We start from the raw sequence: 24206 nt of genomic DNA, 5'->3' as shown, positions 1-24206 counted from the left end.
CCCTCAGATGGTATTACATTGGAGAGAGATACGATTTTCAAATTAAACAAGTCTCTATACGGGTTAAAACAGAGTCCTAGATGCTGAAACGAAAAGATTCATCTTTTTTTTGTTGAATATTTGGTTTAATAAATCCAAACACGCTTTTGCTTATACGTCGGATACCGATGATATAGACCGATCTTGGGTCTTGATTTCTTGAGCCTCTAGAGTGCGTAATTCTTATCCGATTGGAATGAATTTATGCACGAAGTGTTTTGTTATGATATCCAACAACTTTGTTAAGTATGGTTCAAATCGGTTCATAACCTGATATAGCTGACATATAAACCGATCTTGGGTCTTGACTTCTTGAGCCTCTATAGGGCGCAATTCTTATCCGATTGGAATGAAATTTTGCACGAAGTGTTTTGTTATGATATCCAACAACTGTGTTAAGTATAGTTCAAATCGGTTCACAACCTGATATAGCTGCCATATAAACCGATCTTGGGTCTTGACTTCTTGAGCCTCTAGAGGGCGCAGTTCTTATCCGATTTGAATAAATTTTTGCACGAAGTATTTTGTTACGATATCCAACAACTGTGCCAAGTATGGTTCAAATAGGTTCATAACCTGTTATAGCTGCCATATAAACCGATCTTGGGTCTTGACTTCTTGAGTCTCTAGAGGGCGCAATTCTTATCCAATTTGAATGAATTTTTGAACGAAGTATTTTGTTACGTTATCCAACAACTGTGCCAAGTATGGTTTAAATCGGTTCATAATCTGTTATAGCTGCCATACAAACCGATCTTGGGTCTTGACTTCTTGAGCCTCTAGAGGGCGCAATTCTTATCCGATTTGAATGAATTTTTGCACGAAGTATTTTGTTATGATATCCAACAACTGCGCCCAATAAGGTTCATAACCTGATATAGCTGCCATATAAACCGATCTGGGATCTCGACTTCTTGAGCCTCGAGAGATCGCAATTATTATCCGATTTGCCTAAAATTTTGTACGACTGATCCTCTCATGACCATCAACATACGTGTTTATTATGGTCTGAATCGGTCTATAGCCTGATACAGCTCCCATATAAATCGATCCCTCTATTTTACTTCTTGAGCCCCCAAAGGGCGCAATTCTTATTCGAATTGGCTGACATTCTACACAGGTCTCCAACATATAATTTAATTGTGGTCTAAACCGGATTATATCTTGATATCGCTCTAATAGCAGAGGAAATCTTTTCTTATATCCTTTTTGGCCTTAGAAGAGATGCCGGGAAAAGAACTCGACAAATGCGATCCATGGTGGAGGGTATGTAAGATTCGACTCGGCCGAACTTGGCACGCTTTTACTTGTTTTATTTGAAATACCCATTTTGATGTTATGGGTTTTATATTTTCAGGCTTTTCGTTGTTGATTTCCATTGCCTTAATTTCTTCATTTATTGCGTGCATCAATTTTTCACAATCAGCTCTTTCTTTGATTTGGGCGTAAGTCTTTGGGTAAACGTCTGTTTGACTTTCTGCTCGATTAATATTCACTAAAGACTCTAGGTATCAAACCCCGGACATTTCTTCTCAATGATTGCAATTTTTCTTCAGACTCTTCTCTATTATCTTCATCACTGTTTTCTTTTTCAGGATCTTCAATTGAATGATCTATTTTTACCTGACTCGGGACCTTTTTCACTATCCTCATTTTCACTTTCATTTCCATCCATACGACACTATCTTTTGTACGTAAAGTACACATGTCACCTTCAACTTACTTCATTTGGATAAATTTTTAGTAGAATCCATGGTCGTGGGTTCGCAAAATTCGGCCCGGCCGAACTTGTCATATATTTACTTGTTTCCAAATTAAATAGCATGGGCTAAAAAGTGACAATAACAAAATTTTGATAGGATCGGTAATCGGAAGAATACGCTAAATCAAATTAGGAAGTGAATCTTAGCCGATCGGAATACTTCACAAGGGGTCTAGCTCATCTCTGCCTTGGCGTTGTAAGCAAATGCATACATTTATAATTCCCCATACCACTAAAATTTCATAGTCAGCACTTTTGCCTCGATTATATCCAGAAACCCCTTTGATGCGCCTCTTATCTGTGTCAATGGCAAAACAACACCAGCGTAGTAACTTAGCTTGAATTCAAGCCTTTTGGGCTAACACCATTTCAACATGGCTAAAATTATGCTGTGTAATCGAGGGACAATTGGTTGTGGGTGCCAACTAAAGAATGTTTTCGATTCGTCAGCTAAAAGAAACCTCTACCACGGTTACGACCGGTGCTCTTGCTGCGGCTCCCATTATATTTACTTTGTATTTTTTCTTATCAATATGAAAAGTAAAGTTTCATATTATTTGACACCAAGTACACGGGCGAATTGGAAATAACTCAAAACCTTTAAAACCCCTCAAGTAACACGCGTAACCAAATCGAGATGAAGAGCCAAAGGCGAATAAAGCCAGAGATTTGTTTGCCATGGGTAAAGCGTCGACAGATTGTCATAAACACCATCGCAGCCTTTTTACCCCATGCAATGACGTGAGAAAAACAAAAGCTCAGAAATTTGATTTTCCGCTTTAATTATTATTGGGGATGGCGCCGGAATACAAAAGTGGAAAAGGGATTGCTTGCTTGCTTGTGGGCAAACGTTATGATGCTGCAGAGTACATAGCATTTTTGCGCAAATAAAAAAAGGAAAAGTTATTTAATACAACTTTTGGGTATCTTAGAGAACCCATACCGCCCACAAGTTTTGGCAAATGAAAATGGTTAAATATGCACTCACAAGGCTCTGGAACTTCTCCCGAGCTTTGTCTCTGAAGGGTCTCAAGCAAAAAAAAAAAAGAGTTTAATTTTGTATTTGATTTATGTATTAGATGGTATTGTGTGGGAGTTAACTTGATTAAAACTTGGAAATGTTTACTTGTATAAGCCGATAACGAGGAGGAAGAATATCAAAATACAATTTACTACACTCACAGAAAACAAGCTGCTGATAATAGCAGATGCTGTATGATGACTGTAAATATTTTATTTAACTGCTATTACAGCAGTAGTTCTGCTGTCATAACGAAATGTTAGCAATTTAATGCCCGCAGGCTGCCTGCTGAAGAATTTGTAGTTTGCTGAAATAGGGAAACTTTAATTCAGCCTGGCTGAATAGGGTTTTCTATAGGAAAACTTTCATTCAGCCTGGCTGAATAGGGTTTTCTATAGGAAAACTTTCATTCAGCCTGGCTGAATAGGGTTTTCTATAGGAAAACTTTCATTCAGCCTGGCTGAATAGGGTTTTCTATAGGAGAACTTTCATTCAGTCTGACTGAATATGGTTTTCTATAGGAAAACTTTCATTCAGCCTGGCTGAATAGGGTTTTCTGTAGGAAAACTTTAATTCAGCCTGACTGAATAGGGTTTTCTATAGGAAAACTTTAATTCAGCCTGGCTGAATAGGGTTTTCTATAGGAAAACTTTAATTCAGCCTGACTGAATAGGGTTTTCTATAGGAAAACTTTCATTCAGCCTGGCTGAATAGGGTTTTCTATAGGAAAACTTTCATTCAGCCTGGCTGAATAGGGTTTTCTATAGAAAAACTTTCATTCAGCCTGGCTGAATAGGGTTATCTATTCAGCCAGGCTGAATTAAAGTCCCTATTGGACTATATCTTGATATAGCCCCCATATAGACCGATCTGCCGATTTAAAGTCTTAGGCCCATTAAAGCCTCATTTATTATCCGACTTCACTGAAATTTGGTACAGTGAGTTGTGTAATCACTGTCCAGATCGGTCCACATTTAGATATAGCTGCCATATAACGTATTTCCCGATTTAAGATTTTAGGTCCATAAAAGATGAATTTATAAACCGAATTCGCTGAAATCTGACTACGATAACTAGATAAATTCAGCACAATGAGTTTTGTTAGGCCCTTCGACGTTCGCACCGTGCATGGTCAAGATTGGACTATAATTGAATGTAGCTCGATCTCCGGATTTAAGTTCTTGGGCCCATAAAAGCAGCGCTTTGGACCCCAATTCGCTGAAATTTGGCACAGTGAGCTGTCTGAGGCTCTTGGACATGCGTGTTTAAAATGGCCCAGATCAGTCTATGTTTGGTTATAGCTGTCATATAAAGCGATACCCCAGTTTAAGGTCTTTGGCCCATAAAAGGTGCTTTTATTATCCTATTTCGCTAAAATTTAATACAATGAGTTTTGTTAGGCCTATCAACATTCGTACCGAATATGTTAAAAATCGGACTATATGAGGCTATAGCTTTCATAGAAACCGAATTTAAGACTTTTTGTCCATAAAAGGAGCTTTTATTGTCCTATTTCGCTGAAATTTAACACAATGAGTTTTTTTAGGCTCTTCGACATCCATGTTCAACATGGCCCAGATAGGTCTATATTTGGATATGTCATATGGACAAATCTCCTGATTAAAGGTCTTGGTGCCGAAATTTGGGACAGAGAGTTAAGTTAAGCCCCTCCACATATATCTGCAATTTGGTCTAGATCGATCAAGATTTGCATATAGCTGCCATATAGACCGATATCTCGATTTAAAGTCTTGGCCCCAAAAGTCGCATTTATAATCCGATTTAACTAAAATTTGACTCAATGACTTATGCTAGGCTTTTCACATCCATGTTGTATATGGTTCAGATCGGTTTATTTTTAGATAAAGCTACTAAAAAACCAAGATTTTATTATACACAATTGAACAATGACTTGTACTTATTAGTATTTGGTCCAAATCGGATCATATTTCGATACAACTGTTATGGTACATAATGTATGCAATTTTCACCGGATTTTCATGAAAGGTGGTTTACATATATAGCCGAGGTGGTGGGTATCCAAAGTTCGGCCCGGCCGAACTTTGGATACTTTGGAGTCTAACTCACTGTCCTAAATTTAGGAGAAATCGGACAATACATGAGTCTTTTATGGCCCCAAGACTTATAATCGACAGATCGGTCTATATGGCAGCTATATCCAAATCTGAGCCAAATTGAAGAAAGATGACGATGGGCCTAACTTAACTTACTGTCCCGAATTTCGGTGAAATCGGACAATAAATGCTCCTTTTACGGTCCTAAGACCTTAAATCGAGAGATCGGTCTATATGACAGCTATATTCAAATCTGAACAGATCTGGGCCAAATTGAAGAATGATGTCGAAAGCCCTAACACAACTCATTGTCCCAAATTTTTTGGCAAAATCGGATAATAAATGTGTGGAATGACAAAATGAATATACCCCCATCATTCGGTGGTGGGTATAAAAACAGTAATTCGTAGACAAATCAATAAAATTGCCTAAATTAAAAGCCTAATTGGTGAACGAGGTGCAATTTCCTGTTGGAATAATTATCATTTCAGTGGCTAATATAATTGCAGGGAAACTCTTAACAAGCAATATCAGCGTTTAATTTCTGCATTTGAGAACGAGTTTTGCAATGGAATACGCATGATTAGATGCCATTTCCTATATTTTTTGTTATATCATAGATCTGTGGAAAAAATGAAACTCGAAGTAGCTCCAGCCCCATATCTGTCGATCCTGTCGACATTTTCAATATTAAAGACTTGCCAAGGCCAAAATTTAAGGCGGACAATCTTTTTATGCTGATCTCCATAGAATAGAAAGCAAATCTTTACTCGAAACACGTTGAAAAATCGATTTTTGACCGTATATGATACATATTCTTCAACGTTTTTACATTCTAAATCGATCCATGTGTCTGTCTGTTTGTCGAAATAGTAATAGTGTACAAGCGAATAAAGCAAACCGCCTAAAATTTTGCACAAATAATTTCTATTAACATAGGTAATTAGTGATTAAAAAAATGGGCTTAGCGGCTTATATATGAATATTGCTCAAAATCCCCAGTTTTGGCTTCTTAAGCACCTATGAGTCTTAAATTTTATACGATTTGGCTAGAGATTATCATTCAAAGTACATTTATTGCCTCTAATAACCAAAGCAGGTACGGCGCAGATAGTTTCATAAATAGATATAGCCCTGATTTAGCTTCTCGAGCCCCCAAATAACGTTTTTTTTATCAGATTTGACCGCATTTTGTTATAAAAGTACACTTACAATAAGCGCCACAATAAAGGGAATAAGACCCATAAATTAACTGTTTTTTTCTGGTCAAATACATTAAACATATTTTCATCGCTGAATAGCACGGTGTTTCAAAAAGAAATTTATTTATTTTTGTACTTCGTATAACAACTCAATAATAAGGCTGAAATAAATCAAAAACTTTTGTACACTTTATTTTGACGCACACTGTCTATCCCACCTAACGCCTACCCCCACCCTAACAAGTGGCGCATAAATGATTGTAATAGTGTTTACATTTCTGACAGTCTAAATAGAGTATACGATCTGATTTAGTTTGAATTCTACGCAATTTTTGAAAACACTTTTCCATCCAAATATTTACCTTTGAGGACGAATGGGACATATCGCATGCGCCTTGGTTTTTTCATAGAAGGTGCAACATTTTTACCAGTTTGGTGACACTTTATTTAGAAAATAGGACTATTCCAAGAATGAATTTGCAACCAAATCAAAACTTTATCGAGCTGTGAATTCTTCGTCCTCAAAAGGTTAAGGGTATGTGATCGCGTAACACTTTTACATTTATGGTAAAAACTTTCAATAGATTATCACTACCACCTTTCCGAGGTTTGGCGATAGTCACATATAATTTCCACATAATTCCATAACTAAGCACAAAATTTTGCCCTTAGTTGCGCTCAGAGAAATTAGTCTGCTGATATCAGCAAACACTACCGCTGATATTCAAATAAAAAATTTCAACTTTTGAACGGAACCGTACATGATGACTGTTGTAGTTATTTTATCTGTTGTTTATTAAAATCGTTAAAAAATTTGCAAACTGCAGAAGTTTCGAAAAATGCTGCACAATATGCCCTTAAATTATAAGAAAAGATGAAACACAAAAAACAATTTTTTAGTGTTTATGAAATTTTTAGACCGTTTTCAACTTTTTTTACCATTCGAAAACAGCAGAAAATGTTTGCTGTTTTAGCAAAAAAACTAGTGCTATCCCATTTTCAGCAGACTTTCTTTTGTTAAAGCAAACATTTTTGCTGTTTTTACTAACAAATTTCACTGAGTGGAACAGGGTATTATAACTTAGTGCATTTGTTTGTAACACCCAGAAGGAAGAGAGATAGAGCCACTGATAAATATACCGATCGACTCAGAATCACTTTCTGATTCGATTTGGCTATGTCAGTCGGTCTGTCCATGTTAGTTTGTGTCCAAACTACAATTTTCATCCGATTGTCTTCAACCTAGGCAACTTTATTTGGTGCAATGACGAAGCCTATTGAGGTGAAATTCGAAAAAATCGGTTCAGATTTAGGTATAACTCCCATATATATGTTCGTACAATGTAGACTGATATTGCATTTGTTAACCGATTCTATCGAAAAAAGGAAGGATTTCCTCTAGACTCTCGATATTACTGGTGCATTTCATAGAAATCGGTTCAGATTTAATTATATCTGCCACATATGTATATCGCCCGATTTTCACTCATAGAGCCACTGCAAGCGCATTTATTCGTCAATCTTCTTAAAATATTCCACAACGCTTTCCTCGACGACTACCACAAAATCTAAAGAGTTTGATCTTAATCGGTTTAGATGTAGCTCCTATACATATGTTCGTCCGATTTTGAGTAATATTGCAATAAAATACTCATTTGTAAACCGATTCTCTCGAAATTTGGCAAGAAGGATTTTCTTATGACTTTAAATATTACTGGTGAATCATAGAAATTTAAAAATTCTGGTCGTAATCGGTTAAGATTTAGATATAGCTCCCATATATATGTTCGTCAAATTTTCTGCATTTGCAATAATGTTGTCATTTGTCAAACGAAGTTATTACAGTTTGAAAATATTTGCTCGAAATGTGATACGAATTGTTTAATAATCCATTTAAAAAAAACATCCAACGAGGTCCATCAAAATTCGATCAGAACTCGATATAACTCCCACTTTGTACTCATAGGGTAGTTGTAGGGTATTATACAGCGGTAACTCTCGACTTTTTCTTTTCATTACTGGTCACTGTCCAAGATATAAAATTAGTGCTGCTTTATACTTCCACATTTGTAACATTCAAATTCTAAGATAAATGCAAGATTTGTCTTTGTCGGAATCACTTAAATTTAATGTTTTCCTACACATCCTAAATGTACCGAAAATTCGTACAACGTCAATCCTGCAACCATTCTTAGCCTTCCAACGATTATGTGTACGAAAAATGAGTGGAATGATTGTGTAAATTTAAATTCAATAAGACTTTAGCGACCTTAAGCCGATTATTTCATTCCTTGTCCGAATAGTTTGCCGTTTTGCTAGCTTCATTCACAATAATAGATTTTTCTCACGCCACCTACGAAAAACGGCTAGACCCACCTAGATACTGGCATGCACTTGTGTGTGGATGTGCATGTACATAGAAGTTGTAGAGGATATTAAGGATACAGCGATTACTTAGGAAGCATTAAAAATGTACAACAGTTCGGCCAACATTTCCGCACTTTACCATATTAGTTTTAAGGCAACGTTTTTTTTTAATGTAATGGTACACCATTCTACAGTACTACTATAGCGCTTTTAAAAGGAAATACCAACACCAATAGAAATATAGGATCTAATTAAACCATTTTTATACCCACCACCATAGGATGGGGATATACTCACCTAGCCATTCCGTTTGTAGCACATGGGACCCAGAGAGACCTAGAGACGATCGACATTCTGAGTCGATCTAGCTATGTCCGTCCGTCCGTCTTTCGAAATAACGATTGAGGTCGAACGTATAAAGCTAGCCGCTTGAAATTTTGCACAGATACTTAATATTGATGTTGGTCGTTGGGGATTGCAAATAAGCCAAATCGGTTCAGATTTGGATATAGCTCCCATTTGTCCGATTTGATTTAGTGTTCTGCTATGACTTACAATAACTGTCCCAAATCGGTCAAGAACCTGATATAGCTCCCGTATAAGATGATCTCCCGATTTGACTTCTTGAGTCCCTGGAAGCCTCAATTTTCATCCGATTTTGCTGAAATTTCGCGTGTTGTGTTTTGTTATGACTTCCAACAACTGTGTCAAGTACGGTTCAAATTGGTTCATAACCTGACGGTTTATATGGCACCCATATAAACCGATCTCCTGATATGACTTCTTAAGACCTTACCAGCCGCAATTTTTATCCGATTTGGCTGAAATTTTGCATGCGGTATTCTGTTACGACTTCCTATAGCAGTGCCATATACGGTCCAAATCTGTCTATAACCTGATATAGCTCCCATGTAAACCGGTCTCTCGATCATCCTTGTTCGGTTCCTAGACGCTTTAATTTTTCCTGGTTTGACAGAAGTTTGGAATGTAGAATAAAATTATGCCCCTCAACTAAATATATTTTTAGTAGTATCCATGGTGATGGCTTCCCAAGATTCAGCCCGGCCGAAGTTAGCACACTTTTACTTTTTTTAACTACAGAGATTGTGGATAAAGACACTTTTCATATATCCTTTTAGATAACCAAATGTAAGCGGGATTTTGCCTAACTTGTATATAATTTTGGGAGCTAACCGCCTTTCGTCCAGTTGGAATCGCTAAAACCCCACAAAGTATATATATTCTTGATCGCCACGACGTTTAAAGGCGATCTAACCATATCCGTCCGCATGTCCATCGGTCGGTGAAAAGCACGCTAACTTTCGAAGAAGTAAAGCTAGGCGCTTGAAATTTTCAACAATTACTTCCTATAAGTATAGGTTGGTTGGGATTGTCAATGGGTAGAAATGGGCGATGGGTAAATACCCGGGGTTTTACCCATTTATACCCCAAAGCTGGGTATTTATAATTTTGCAGATATCTTGGATATAAAACTTTTTTCAAAATATGTTTGATGATTTCGTATTCTTTGTATATAAACCTGATCTTCTGATAACATAAAATCGGATTTTAGTTATATATAGCCGCTATAAAGACCAATCTCCATTCTTTAAGTCTTGAGGCAATAAATTGGAAATTTTTTTATCCGATTTTGATCAAATTTGGCACATTAAGTTCTGGTAGACCCCTATTAATTTCTGTGAAGTGTGGTTCAGATCGAACTATATTTGGATATAGCTGCCCTTAGACCGACCATCCGATCTCCCGATATAGGGTATTGAGGCCACAAAAGAACCACTTATTACCCGAATTTGATGAAATTTGGCACAGTGTGTTCTGGTAGACCCCCACTTATTCCTGTTAAATGTTGTCCGCAGACAAGTCCGCTTCAATTGAAGCACTGGGAGTCAACATTGAAGCATTTATTCGTAAGATACCGGTCGAAATGGTGAAAAGAGTATGTCAAAATTGGACTAACCGATTGGAAAATTTGAGGCGCCGTCACGGTCAACGTTTGAATGAAATAATCTCCAAATATTAAATTATATGGACCGTACTGTCGATAAAAGATATCATGCATTTTTCTGAATTTTAAGCGTTTTTTTAACTTTCATGCAGCTCTTAAAAAATCACCCTTTAGAAGAGACTATAGAACATCTGATGTGTATGTATACCGCACTAGCAGTCATAAGTAGTTCCACTTTAGGTTCGAATTTCTTTGAGAACTTGTCTGATTTAACGGATGTGAACATTCACAAGTTGTTGGGATTTTTAAAACGATATGGATGGTTCAACGGTAGGAACTAGAAAACATCTTCCTTCTCCTATTTATGTGGTACTAGTATCAAAATGGACGAAAACGTCTAAGTGAGCCTGGTGGCAGAATGTCACTTAAACCTAAACAAACCCAGTCAACCGATAGTCTCAGTGATATTCAATAGCGAGTTCAACCCCGTCCCTGACTCCAACTTGAAGGCATTGGTCTCATCGTTATCAGAACATTCATATTATTCGCCATCCAATCTTCTCTACCGGAAAAGCGAAACCTTAATATTCTGTCTCTCAGTGCCAGATATTCTTAGATGCCTTCCCTCAGTGTAGAAAGTTAGCGTGCAATGTCATGGTGATCAAATAACACAATTCACTGTGATAAATTTTAGCATAATTAATACGCCTCTATGGGCCCAACAACTTGAATCGGGAGATCGGTAAATATGGCAGCTATATCCAAATATTAACCAATCTGAACCATAGTTCTCGAGAGACCTAACACAACTAACTGTGCCAAATTTCAACAATCGATCAATAACTGTTTATGGGCCTTAGACGATATATCGGGAGATTGGTCTATATGAGGGCTATATCAAAATATAGTGTAAATAATACGTGCACAGTTTCAGCTTTATATCTTCATTTAAAAGGACTGGAGCGTGATTTTAATAGACAGGCGGACATTGGTAGATACCCTTAAAATAAAACGAGGATCAGAAATGTCTACATATATTTTCATAAAAGCCAGACAATATCCTGCAATGGAATCTCAATTAGATTTTAAGACCGAAAAAAGAAAGACAAACCAAACGAAAGGCACGTCGCATGTGGCACTAAACAACACTGGCACCATCAGCCGTTGGGCGATCGCAGTGCGAAGTACGAAAAAGTTTTGCAAAAAATGTTTGTGTTTGTTGTTATTGGCATCGTTGGATAAGTTAGATTTGAATAAGGGAAGTAAGATTTGATTTGTTTTCTATTGCCCTCATAAATCAAGTCGTCTCAAATTCAAATGTGTGCTTTACAACTTACTCTAGTTGCAATGGTTGTCAAGCACCATGATCCATTTGACACCTCCCTCTGATGATATTTCTTGGCCGAAATTAAAATCGCGATACGGGAAACCAGTCAAATGCTTCTAGGAACAACACACTTTTGCTGATCTACAATTTGTTTTTGCTATACTATTCTTTGAATAGAAAGCATTAAACAATGTCTAAAGTCGGACAATATCCTGCAATGTAATTTCAATAAGATTTTAAGACCAAAAAGAGGCGCATACAGACAATAAACTTTTTCGTTCAAAAATTCGTTTTGTAAAATGTGGTTTTTCTGTAGGGTATGCAGACATTTCTGCCCCACTGTATATACTTTCAAGGGTCGAAAATGGATGTTTCCATGTTTTACAAACGGAATGACAAAATAAATATACCCCCCTGCAAAAATTTTTGATTGCCAAATAATCTTCCCCGAATCTTTTAGAAGAATGTAACGATCGCGGACGAGCCTGTCTAAGAATCGTAAACGATTCCCCCGTCGTGAGGAGTTGTGTCATCAAGACAAACCTTCTGGAAGAGTGTTCCGAGAATCCTCCATGCGAGTTGCTAAAAAGTAGGTCAGAAGAGTCTTGGAAGATCTTAGGATCGGGTAAGAATCTTGGGGGCGAATAACATGTGAGTTTTTGGAAGATTAGTAAAATACTGTTCTAGAAGAGTTGTGCATTATTCGCATGGACGAGTTATAAATAAGTGTTTTAAAATATGTATTCAATATTACTCTAAAAGGGTTTCGCGTTATTTGCATAGACGATCTAAAAATGCATATCAAGATTAGTCGTTCATCAAAAACGTAACAACTACGAAAAAACTGAAAAAAAAACAAGTAAAGGCGTGCTAAGTTCGGCCGAGCCGAATCTTGGGAACCCACCACCATGGATACTGCTAAAAATTTACAGAATATATTTAGTTGAGGGACATAATTTTATTCTACATTCCAAACTTCTGTCAAACCAGCATAAAAATAAAGCTTCAAGGAACCGAACAACGATGATCGAGAGACCGGTTTACATGGGAGCTATATCAGGATATAGACCGATTTGGACTGTACTTGGCCAAATCGGGCAAAAATTGCGGCTTCCAGGGGCTCAAGAAGTCAAATAGGGAAATCGGTTTATATGGAAGCTATACCTAAACCTGAACCGATGTAGCCCGTTTGCAATCCTCAACGACCTACATCAATACTAAGTATATGTGTAAAATTTGAAGCGGCTAGCCTTACGCATTCGACCGCTATCGTGATTTCGACAGACGGACGGACATGGCTAGATCGAACATCGAGATGATCAAGAATATATATATATGACTAGCTTAGTATACCCCCATTCTATAGTGATGGGTATAAGAATGATTGTATTACTCGTCATATTGGTCATATAAGTACCAATCGTCATAGTCAAGTTGTCAAGTTGTCAACTCGTAATATAACATCGAGTAACATAATTTAATACAAGTCCTGGTGCATTTACCAGGATTGAAAATAAAAGCAATCGCGGAACTCAGGGAATTAATGTACAAACCTTTTGGACAAGTATAACTCAGTGGGTTGCGTAATAATCGTCGCGAAGAGTTGCTAAAACTTCCGCACACGCAATGGATTGCCCACTGATAGCGTAGAAGAGCCTTTCACCAGGCATGCTGAAGATTACAACGCAATGGGTTGTAAGAAAATCTCATACGGAAGAACAATTGCGTAAAAATCTTCCACAAGATTGTTTTATTCGTCCCTGGACGAACACCCTTCTAAAATTATGAAAAACGTTTGTAGTTACCATACATTGTCATTTAAAACACACCCACACAAAATATCACCGCACACACACACACACAACGCATATTACCAATCACAGTTATAAGACACCCATTAAACACTTTTGTTGCAAATAGAAAAATCATTGAAGACAAATTCATACATATGTACCAAATTTGCTTTTTTGCATGTCTTTAAATGTCGTTGTATTTATTCGTTATAACAATATAATTGTAACTTGCTTCGTTCGTTTCAAATAGTATTTTAATTCCTTCATACATAGAATTCATTGAATTTTGAGAAAATCCAAAAATTCCCTATAAACTGGAATTGATAATTAATTGCAATTGGACTCGTATTACCAGGTACCAGTCGAGTGGGTCTACCAAGCAATCCGAGCAGTCGCAAAAACTCTATTTTCGATTTGGGTTCACAACAATTGCCCGCTGGCTTGGGCACCACAGCCACTAGTCCCCCCTCCGACGATGAGAGTAAACAACAATTCATCCCCCGCTGGAAGGGGAGCGGCGGAAACATGCTGCCCGCCACACCCAAGCAGGCGCTGTCGATGCTCAAACAGGCGTCATCAGCGACAAATGTTTCGGAAAGACAATTTTACCTGGGATCACAACTCACTGACAGCCCTCAGAATATGCGCAAAGGCAGTGTCTTCAATCTTAAAGTGGATGATGCGCCCAAAAGAAAAGGTAGCGTTTTCAGTAGTCTTAGCACCAGTGACAATATGGCAGCAAGACAGCGTAAGGGCAGCATGTATGTTTCGTCCGGCAGTGGTTTGGGTACTGCTGCCAACAGCTCTAGTCTCTTAGTCCCTGAAACGTTACGCAAAAACAGTATGGTGGCTCCGTCCACTCCCGAAAGCCCGTCCATGTCACGCAAATCGAGCGTTGTACCCTCGAATTCCAGCGCAAAATCTTTCAAAAATTTTTCGGATTCTTCGAGTAATTTGTCAACAACGGTTTCCTCCTCCCTAAGTGGCATATCCACCAGCTACGGCCTGCAGCTGGGACCAGGACAAATACATCCTAAAGGTTATCGTTTGACCACAGAACGTCATGGCGAACTTAAAATGGGCTTTAGCAAAGTTAAAGGCACCGTCGAAGTTGAGGTAAGAGTTTGAAATAAATACCTTGGAAAGAATTTTTCACTTTTTCACGCCGCATTTCAGGTAATTTGTGCACGCAAAATTGTCCCTGTCGATTGTGAGACACCACCTGATACTTATGTGAAATGTTATATAAAGGATGGCGATCGTTTGCGGCACAAAAAGAAGACCCGTGTAGTTCGACATTCGGCGGAACCCATCTATAAACAAACAATAAAATATCAGGTATTTTGAAAGATTTCAATGTTACATTTTTTCATTAATAGAACGTTTGCGTTGGCCTACAAAATTGGTATTGGAGTAGATTTGTAAATGCCTTAATAGGGGCCGACTACGCAGTGCAACAGCCAATCTGGTGGTTGTGGATTTAAAGTCAGGATAACAGCATGAGGTCCGTAGAGCAAAACTTCAAAATGGTTTTTAGTTCTCAGGCCAAACTTGTTAGCACCCTTTTAATATGATAGGAATCGAAGACAAAGAGTCCCCATGTATATTCGAGATGCATATATCGGTATATTCGAGATATATCAAAGATGAGATGACCTTTATTTGGTGAACTAAAACGCAAATTAGATTTTTAAATTAGGGGTCATGTATCAATGAGGAGGCCGCCGTATCGCAGAGGCTAGCGTGTCCGCCTATAATCCTGAATGCCAGGGTTCGAATCCTGGCGAGAAAAACAGAAAAATTTTTTCAGCGGTGGTTATCTTCTCCTAATGCTGGCGACATTTGTGAGGTATTTTGCCATGTAAAAACTTCTTCCCAAAGAAATACAGGACAGTACAATATGGTTTTTATTGAAAGGTATGTAATTCGCATAAATTGGTCCACCTATCCTCGATATAACTTAGAAATACCCGCTAAATATGAGGACCCTTCGTCTTCGGTCAACTTTATATAAAGAACCCTATAAAAGTTTAGGCTAAGAACTCTTAACCCTTTTGTGGTTTTGCTCTACATACCTAATATCATCAGACCCAGACCATGACCTTGAAATTATTCTTCAGTGTTATCAACACACCTTTAGACTAAATGTGTTATCATCTATACACATACGTATATGAACTTGCCCAGCAGCCCTAAGTCTATCATGACATTTTAAAGACATTTGGAATTTGGTCACCTATATGGCATTTCTGCTGACGTGTCTTACACATTGTCTGTTATACAATTTGATGGTCAAAGAATTCTCTTACCGTGTCCACGAACAAGTCAGCACAATTTTTTTTATTGAAAAATTATTTTGTTTTTATTTTTTTCTTGGAGAAAAGGGACGCGCTCTAAAGAACATCGCAACAGACCTGTCGTGAGACATGATGACGTATTCGTTCACAATGTCCCTTAAAATGTCATGCATGATTTTGGCGACAACTATATGAAAATGTCATCAACGACTTGAATGGGCTATTGAGTTCAACGATTTAACATGGCGTCTTGACGACGCGGCCTACTGGGTTTCTGCCCTATACAACTATTGTGACACTGGGTATTATACCTTATCCCAGCAGCCCATCGTTTATCATGACATGGTCTTCAAACACTTCTTTAAGACAATTTAAATTTGTTCACTGATATGGCATCTCTGCTGAAGTGTCCTAAAGATTGTCTGTAATACTACTTGATTGTCGACGAATTGTGTCCATGAACAAGTTAGCACAATTTTTTTTTTTGTTGAGAAATTTTAAATTTTATTTATTTTTTTCTTCGAAAAAGGGACGTTCTCTAAAGGACATCGTAACAGATCTATCACTTGAATTGTCATTAATACTGATGATTATGGTTGCTTAAAATGTCATGCATGATTTTCGCGACAACTCTATGAAAATGTCATCAACGATTTGTGTGGGTTGTCGGCTAATCCCAATCTTTCAACAACTGACTGGAAGATTGGTAGATTGGATGAGGCTGATAGCGACCGGAGACGTGCACTATTCGTAGTAAACTTCGTCGGTCCCGCAGACCTCTACAAGTTAAAATTGAAGGTCTATAGAAGCGGTGAGGTTGGGCAACCAGGACACGACTCAGCAGTTATTGCTGAACACTTTTTTGATGAATTATCGACCACAACTCTAAAGTCAGGCGGATTGCAGAAAAGTGAAAATCCAGCTGCCACGATCGAAACAGGAGGGGAAGGCGTCGAAACGGGACCCGACACGCCTTGTGTGGATGGGTCATCCTGTTTGATTGGGCTCAAGGTATGCAACAGCGGTGAAGGTCAAAACTCAAAAGGTACATCGACGGCAACAGCCGGTGAAACATCTAATGAGGAATCGTTCACACCGCTAGTGTCCTGAGAAAGAGTGGTTCCACTACTTTCTCAACTGTCCCTGGATGCGTAAGGAAACTCATTATTATAAGATCAAACGAATCTTGTCGGGATGAACTCCTGGCGGACTCAGAAAACAAGACTAACACCACAGTGGTGGAAATTCTGAATCCCGACTCTGGCCCGGTTTCTGCAAATAAATCTTCATTATTGCACAATGGGAGAAAATCGCAAAAAAACTAGTATAAAATCAGGCGTGTGAGAACGCGGAGAGATTTCTCTTTGAAATTCGGAATGGTTAGAGCTGATGTGTAAGCGGATCGTGTGCAAAACTTCGTGACCCTAGGTTGTCCTGGCGTCTTTTGACAGGCCCCTAAAATTGGACACCTTGGTATTTCGAAATTTTTTTTGGACTACCAAATCTTCGTTTATGTTTCGATTTCCAAAAATTTTCTTGGCTTGATAGTGCTCAAACAAAAGAGGCCCCAAAATCACAAAAATAAATTCTGCCCGAATTTTTCTACAAAAATCACCAAAATACCCCTTTCCAACAAAGATGGCTTCAAAATCGGTATCGTAATTTTGGTGTGAAGACTACAAATATTATCAGGAGCAAAAAAAAATTTCATGAGTTTTGGAGGCAAAGGGAGTAAAAAAATAGAAACCCAAATGGGGTATCTGGGCTTTGGAATTTAAAAACTCGAAGAGTTTTTCCAATTTTTTTTTTAAAAATTACCTATTTAGAAGAACATATAGCACCCGTTTAAGTTGACATATCTTGTTCAAATTTCACTTGAAACGTATCTAAAATATGTCCCCTTCATACAAAAGAAAAAGTTAAGGCATTCAAGCAAGTTTTTTCAATACAAACTAATCATATATATACCTTTTTTGAGCACAAAATGTAAAAAACACACTTTATTCAAATTTTTTGATTTCCAAACTGCATAACTTTTAACTGAATTATCCGATACTTTTTGCACTAGTGAACATTTTTTGCGGCAAATCGTTGTAAATTTTGTCACATATCCAAATCATGCATAAAAATGAAAATCGAACAACAAGTACCTTCGTAAATTGCAAAATACAAAGCAAGTCTCGGTCAAAATTGCAAAACAAAAAAATAAAAGTCGAATATCCCCGAAAACAGTGGAGATAATGTAGACATCAAACTAACTTTTTTCTAGGGATTTCTGAGCACTACCCAGCAAAAAAATGTGGAAATCGGACCACAAACAAAGATTTGGCAACCCCAACAAAATTTTTGAAATTCCGAGGTGACCAGATTTAAAGGCCTCCCAAAAAAGCCCCACCATTCCAAATTTAAAAGAGATGTCTCTACCCGTTCTCCCACAGCATATTTTTTACTATTTTTTTCGATTTTCTCCCACTGTGCATTGTAAGGCGGCTTCAGAGGACCTAAAGTTCCTTCTGATGGCATGAGGATTTGACGTGGTTCGTATCCAGGAACCGTGGGTGCATGGAGAAATGGTTCGTGGACTAAGAATTCCTGGATTTAAATTACTTAAGTGTTAAGGGAATGGAAAACACAGGGCTTGTATTCTTGCAAACAGTAGTCTAAATGTTTTGCTTCTTCCGTTGCTATGCTTTGAAAATTTAGTAGTAGCCAGCCTTAAAATTAATAAGTCTCTTTACCGGCTGGCTTGCCTATGTAGGGCACACGATTCAGAGATGCCGCCTTCAACCCTTCAAGTTGCTGGTAGAAGTTGTTTCTGCAGAGAAAAAGAGTTTCATTGTAGGTGCTGACGCTAATGCACATCACCAGATATTGGAAAGCGCGGATAGAAACGAAAAGGCTCACCTTTTCGCTCTGGCGATTTATAATAAAGAGAATAAACCGACCTTAATTACCAGGAACAGGCAGGAGGTACTAAATATTACCTATGTATCGGAAGATATAAGCGCAAGAATATGTAACTGGGAAGTGTTGGATGACCACAGATTCTCTAATCGTCGCAATATTAGTTTCAGCTTTGTGGCAAATACTGTAGAAATTGTCCCTAGGCTAAACAGAAGAAAAGTGGAATGGGATGGATTTCCGCACACATTCTGCGCGACTATCCTTTCTAGACCAGAAAAGGAGGTGGAACTGGGGAGGACATAGACATAATGATCAAGGGGATCACGAAGGCCGTGAATGACTCGCTTGTGTCAGCTTGTCCTAGTGCCAAGCCAAGGGACAAACAACGACCGCCATGGTGGACCTCACAACTAGTTGGTTTAAGGAAGGACTGCAGAAGACTCCTCAACGGGGCGAAAGCCACAAAGGCACCACACCCGTCATGCTTTGGGTATATACTGCCGTTGTCAGACCTATAATGCTATATGGTGTTGTGGTCTGGTGGACAGCGCTTCAAAATTCCACCTACTGTTCAATAGTCAACCAGATCCAAAGGATGGCTTGTTTGTGCATCACAGCCGCACTGAGGACGACACCATCTGATGCACTGAATTTAATGCTACATTTAATGCCTCTGGATATTGTGGCTAGACGAATTGCTGCGAACTCTGCCGTGAGACTAAGGGAGCTTTCTCGTTTGTCATGTCGCGGCTATGGACACTGTGATATCCTTGTTACAGTGCCCAAAGTTTCAGGCAGTGTGGATTACACCCTACCTGAGCTGTTTTTTGATAAAAAGTACTGTTCGATATCCCTAGGAATAGAAGTAACATAGACTTCTTTACGGATGGTTCCAAACAAGACGACCAGGTGGGCTTGGGAGTGAACTCTAAAGATCTAAATCATATTGCAATTAAGGAAGTGGTAGAATGGCTAAGATATAATGTCATAACGACGATTGGCATAAATATCTTCTCAGACAGCCAAGCAGCCATTAAATCCGTGGAGAACGTATTTCTGAACACAAAAACGTCCTCGAATGTCGCAGATCTCTCAACGAGATGGCTGAACAGTTCAAAATTCACCTGTTCTGGGTGCCGGGCCATAGAGATATCCCAGGGAATTGTAAAGCAGACGAACGTGCGAGACTAGGAACTACGATACACATTCCAGGGCAACTGGAGTCTGTGGGTATGCCTCTAGCAACATGTAAGCTAAGTTTTAAGGACCAGGCCCGAAGGACAACGAATGATAGATGATCACACAGAGGTGACTCTGAGGTGACCAGAACAGAAGTCTCAGTCATTGTGTGCGTCATGACAGGCCACTGACTAATCGGACAACATGCTGACAGACTGAAGGTTGCCAGCAACGACTTTATGCAGAAGCTTTGAGGGCATCGAAGAAGCAGCGACAAAAGAACACCTTCTGTGTATGTGTTCCCCACTAGCACTCAGAAGGAGTTCTCATTTCTTTGAGAACTTGTCTGACTTAGCGGATGTGAACATTCACCAGTTGTTGGGCTTTGTAAAGCTACCTGGATGGTTCAACGGTAGGAACTAGAAGGCATCTTCCTTCTTCTGTTCCTGTGGTATCACAATGGACAAAAACGTCTAAGTGAGTCTGATGGCAGACTGTCAGTCAAACCTAACCTAATTTTAAGCCAATCTCCTTAACAATGGGTCTAGCTCGTCTCCTTCCTACCATTGCAAACTAATGCACAAAGTTATAGTACCCAGTACCACAGTTGTGGCGTAGGGTATAAATATAAACATTTATGGACCCTCACACATGGAAATGAGTCTGCTGATATTAAATTAAAATTTTTAAACTTTAGAATAAATTCATACAAAATTTTTGAAATTTTAAACAGCATTTGCAAGTGCTACACATAAATGGATAAAATTACCAATTTCTTGTTTAAAAGCGTAAATATAATAGTAGTAGTTATTTTGTCTGCTGCTATTTAAATTCGTTCAGAATTATGTGTGCCTTAAACTGAAAAGATGGAATTTAAAAAATTTTGAAATATTTTTGTCATATATGCGTTTTTTTTACTTTTTACCATTTGAAAACAGCAGAAAATGTTTGCTGTCTTAGCAAAAAATTACTGCTACCCCATTTTCAGCACACTTACAGCAAACATTTTTGCTGTTTTTGCAAACAAAGTGTACTTTGAGTGTTCTTTTCTTTAAGGCTTTTCTGTATCTTTAACTAATTTACAATGATGCTCCATTCCCAAATCAATCTTCTAAACTTTAATGATATTTAAACCTTCATTAAAAGATTGTTCTCTTTAATACTAAGGAGTCGAGTCAAGGATCTATTAAAAAACCATTTAAAACAAAAAATTCCCCAATATAATATCAACAATACTTTACCAACGGAAATTATTCCTTAAAAAGGTGGAACATTTTACCTTTGACACAATTTTTTTAATCCTCTTTACAGAGTTCTGATGTCTTTGGTCGCAACATTGTGATAATGGTGTGGCAACGTTGCGTTGGTTTCGAACACAATCAGGGTCTTGGCGGCACAGAGGTCAATCTAGATAAAATCAATATGGGCCAGCATATCGGTGGATGGTATCCCCTGTTTCCAATGCATTCGTTTGGTGGTTCGGATTCAGACAATTCTCCTTGACCGATTACGCCCAAACAACATAATTCTTTCGATAGCAGCACTGGAATCGGCTGTATCATCAACACTCAACTGGCCGCCGCAACAGTGAAAACAGCAACAACTCCACTAATGGTAACAGCAACTCCGACACCAGCAACAGCAGCAACAATTATTACCACAACTCCAATAGAATATAAGACACCTGAGAAGACGGACATTGTCCGAGATTTGGTGGTATTTTTTAAGAAAATTTTTAAATGCAAAAATGTCAGTGTGAACAATAATAAGAGCTATTTTGCTCGCGGTACAGCGCAGGGTGAATATATTTAAGAGAAGAAGAGAAAACGAAGTGCTTACCCCACTATTAAGATATACATATATATATACAAAAAACTTGCTTAACATACTCGTACACTTAAAACTCTTTTATTTCATTTTTTTGTTATTGCTTTTAATGCAGCAGGGATTTATCTACTTTTAAAAAACCTTGAGCTTTTCACGGCATAAATGCGCTTTGACAACTACTAATAAAAAATTGGCAAGTCAAAGTTGTGTGAATCCATTGTGAATTCCTAGTAAGAGCAACATAAGAATAGGGAAAAATAGGCAGCAATAGGGTCTATCGCACAATACCCAGTTATGATTCGTTAGAGTATTTAAAGATGTCCTTTCATGTCCTTGTTTTACCGTTTCTAACCTTTCTCAGGCCAAAGAGCCCAAGTGATCTGGCTATTATATATAAGCCAAATTAGGAGCTTTGGCCTTGCTTTCACATTGGTTATTTCGTCTACGGGGTTCAGTTCGGGAAATGATTTGTCAATCGCCCCATGCAAGCCATTTCCATTAGAATCATCTGTTTTCTCAAGTTTGACCATGTGCCGAAGTCAACATTATGTCATGTACTCAATGAGTGCCTTCCATGAAATTCGAAGGATTTCATTACTCGCAATCACTGTACTCAACGCAAAATATTCTCCGTTGCGAATGCGTATCCTAAAGATTGTAACATGAATATGTCTCTGTGAAGGATAAACTAAGATTTATTATAAGGACGGGTTAAAGCTGAGCTTTTAATTGCGCATGTGGGCTAGGATAGGCTTAAATGGTAGTCTGCCATCTGACGCACTTAGACGTTTTCACCCATTGTGATGCCACAGTAACAGAAGTTCCTAGTTCCTACCATTGGACCATCCAGATCGCTTTAAAAAGCCCAACAACCTTCGAATGTTCCGCTAAATCATATAGGTTCTTAAAGAAATGAGAACCTATATGTAACTCCTTCAGATTGCCAGTACTGGACACGCACTAAGCAGATGTTCTATAATCAGATCTTCCTCGACGTCCTGACAGCTTCTGGAATAGTCGTTACTGGCAACCTTCAGTCCGTCAGCATGTTTCCCGATCAGACTGTAAACAATTCCGATCAGACTGTAAACAATGACTACCGCAAAGCGGTAGACCTCTTCAAAACTAGATTGGGCCACATAATTTTGGAGTACTCACATCCCCCAATTTGTGACCATTTTCCATTCGTTGCACTTCGGCCCTGATACTGAGCTTAGCTTACATGTCGCTAGAGGCTTACTCACAGATCCTGTTCCCCCCGAAATGTAGAAGGTAGTTCGTAGTATCGCAAGCACGTCTGCTCTACAATGCCTTGGGATATCTCAATGTCGACACCCAGAATTTTGAACTCTTCAGCCATCTCGTTGAGAGATCAGCGACAGTCGTGGGCGGTTTTTCAATTCAAAAATACATTCTCCAGGGATGTAATGGCTGTCTGGTTTCCGAGAACATATTTATGTTAAAAGTCGCTATGACAATATATCTAAGCCATTCCGCCACTTTTTTAATTGCAAGGATCTCCGTTAGATAGACACTACAGTGGTCGGGTAACCTCTTCTATTTGAACAGTCCCAGTTCTTCATAGTACAATCCAAACCCCACTATCGATAATCGCAACATTCGATATTTGCGATATTTAGATATTTCAAACGAAAATGAAAAGTAAAAATCAGGAGATCGATATATATAGAAGCAATATAGATGCACAGAACAAATAAAGACAGTTTTAATCGGATGAAAATTGCGCCCTCTATAGGCGCAATGTATCTTAAAGGATACATTCAGTGTCGGATTGCTTATTTTTGTTTAGTTTTACGAGAAATTGAACTTTCGCGATAGTATCCATCTTAAAAATATCAATCGATATTCTGTCAAAAAATTAAATTTGATATTTTGCCAGCTCTATATAAAAGTCTATGTATTTTCTATTACCAGGAATATTGTCTTTCCAATGGATTCTATCGGGAATAGTGGTGCAGTACTTTTTATCAAAAAGCGGCTAGACAATGTGTAATCCACACTTCCTGGAACATCGGGCATTGTATCATAGATAACACATTATCCGTAGCCGCAATTTGTCTGGCTATAATGCCCAGCGCCATAAGAATTAGCATTAAATTTAGTGCATCAGATGGTGCCGTCCTCAGTGCGGCTGTGATGCACAAACAAGCCATCATTTGGAGCCGACTGAGTATTGAACAGCAGGTGGACTTTTGAAGAGCCGCCCACCACACCCAGGGCATGACACGATGCCAATGGCCCTCTTGCAGGTGTATGGGGCAAACATAGCCTTCTTTGCTCTTTCCAAAATGTGTGATTTGAATTTCAATTTCCCGTCCAACAAAACACCCATGTATTTTGAGCTTTCATAGTTTTGGTGAAAATATTGATAAAATACCATTTTCAAATGGCATCTTATTTTTTCCACTTTTTTTATCCAAAAATAC

At 38.3% G+C, this 24206-nt stretch overlaps 1 protein-coding gene across 3 annotated transcripts in view; it reads left to right on the top strand.

The window, feature by feature from the left end:
• The window catches only part of LOC106095928 (regulating synaptic membrane exocytosis protein 2), a 448297-nt gene extending 426477 nt beyond the window's left edge, over nt 1-21820 (top strand). For all 3 annotated transcript variants that reach the window (XM_059361097.1, XM_059361096.1, XM_059361095.1), the window contains 3 exons: nt 13908-14668; nt 14729-14890; nt 21244-21820. In XM_059361097.1, the coding sequence (XP_059217080.1) occupies nt 13908-14668; nt 14729-14890; nt 21244-21435 (1115 nt within the window). In that variant the 3' untranslated portion in view covers nt 21436-21820. The remainder of the gene's footprint in view (nt 1-13907; nt 14669-14728; nt 14891-21243) is intronic.
• The last annotated feature ends 2386 nt before the right edge of the window (nt 21821-24206 follow it).

This window comes from Stomoxys calcitrans, chromosome 1 (genome assembly GCF_963082655.1).
Source record: "Stomoxys calcitrans chromosome 1, idStoCalc2.1, whole genome shotgun sequence".
NCBI classification, from domain to species: domain Eukaryota; kingdom Metazoa; phylum Arthropoda; class Insecta; order Diptera; family Muscidae; genus Stomoxys; species Stomoxys calcitrans.
This window is presented reverse-complemented; position numbering and strand designations above follow the sequence as displayed.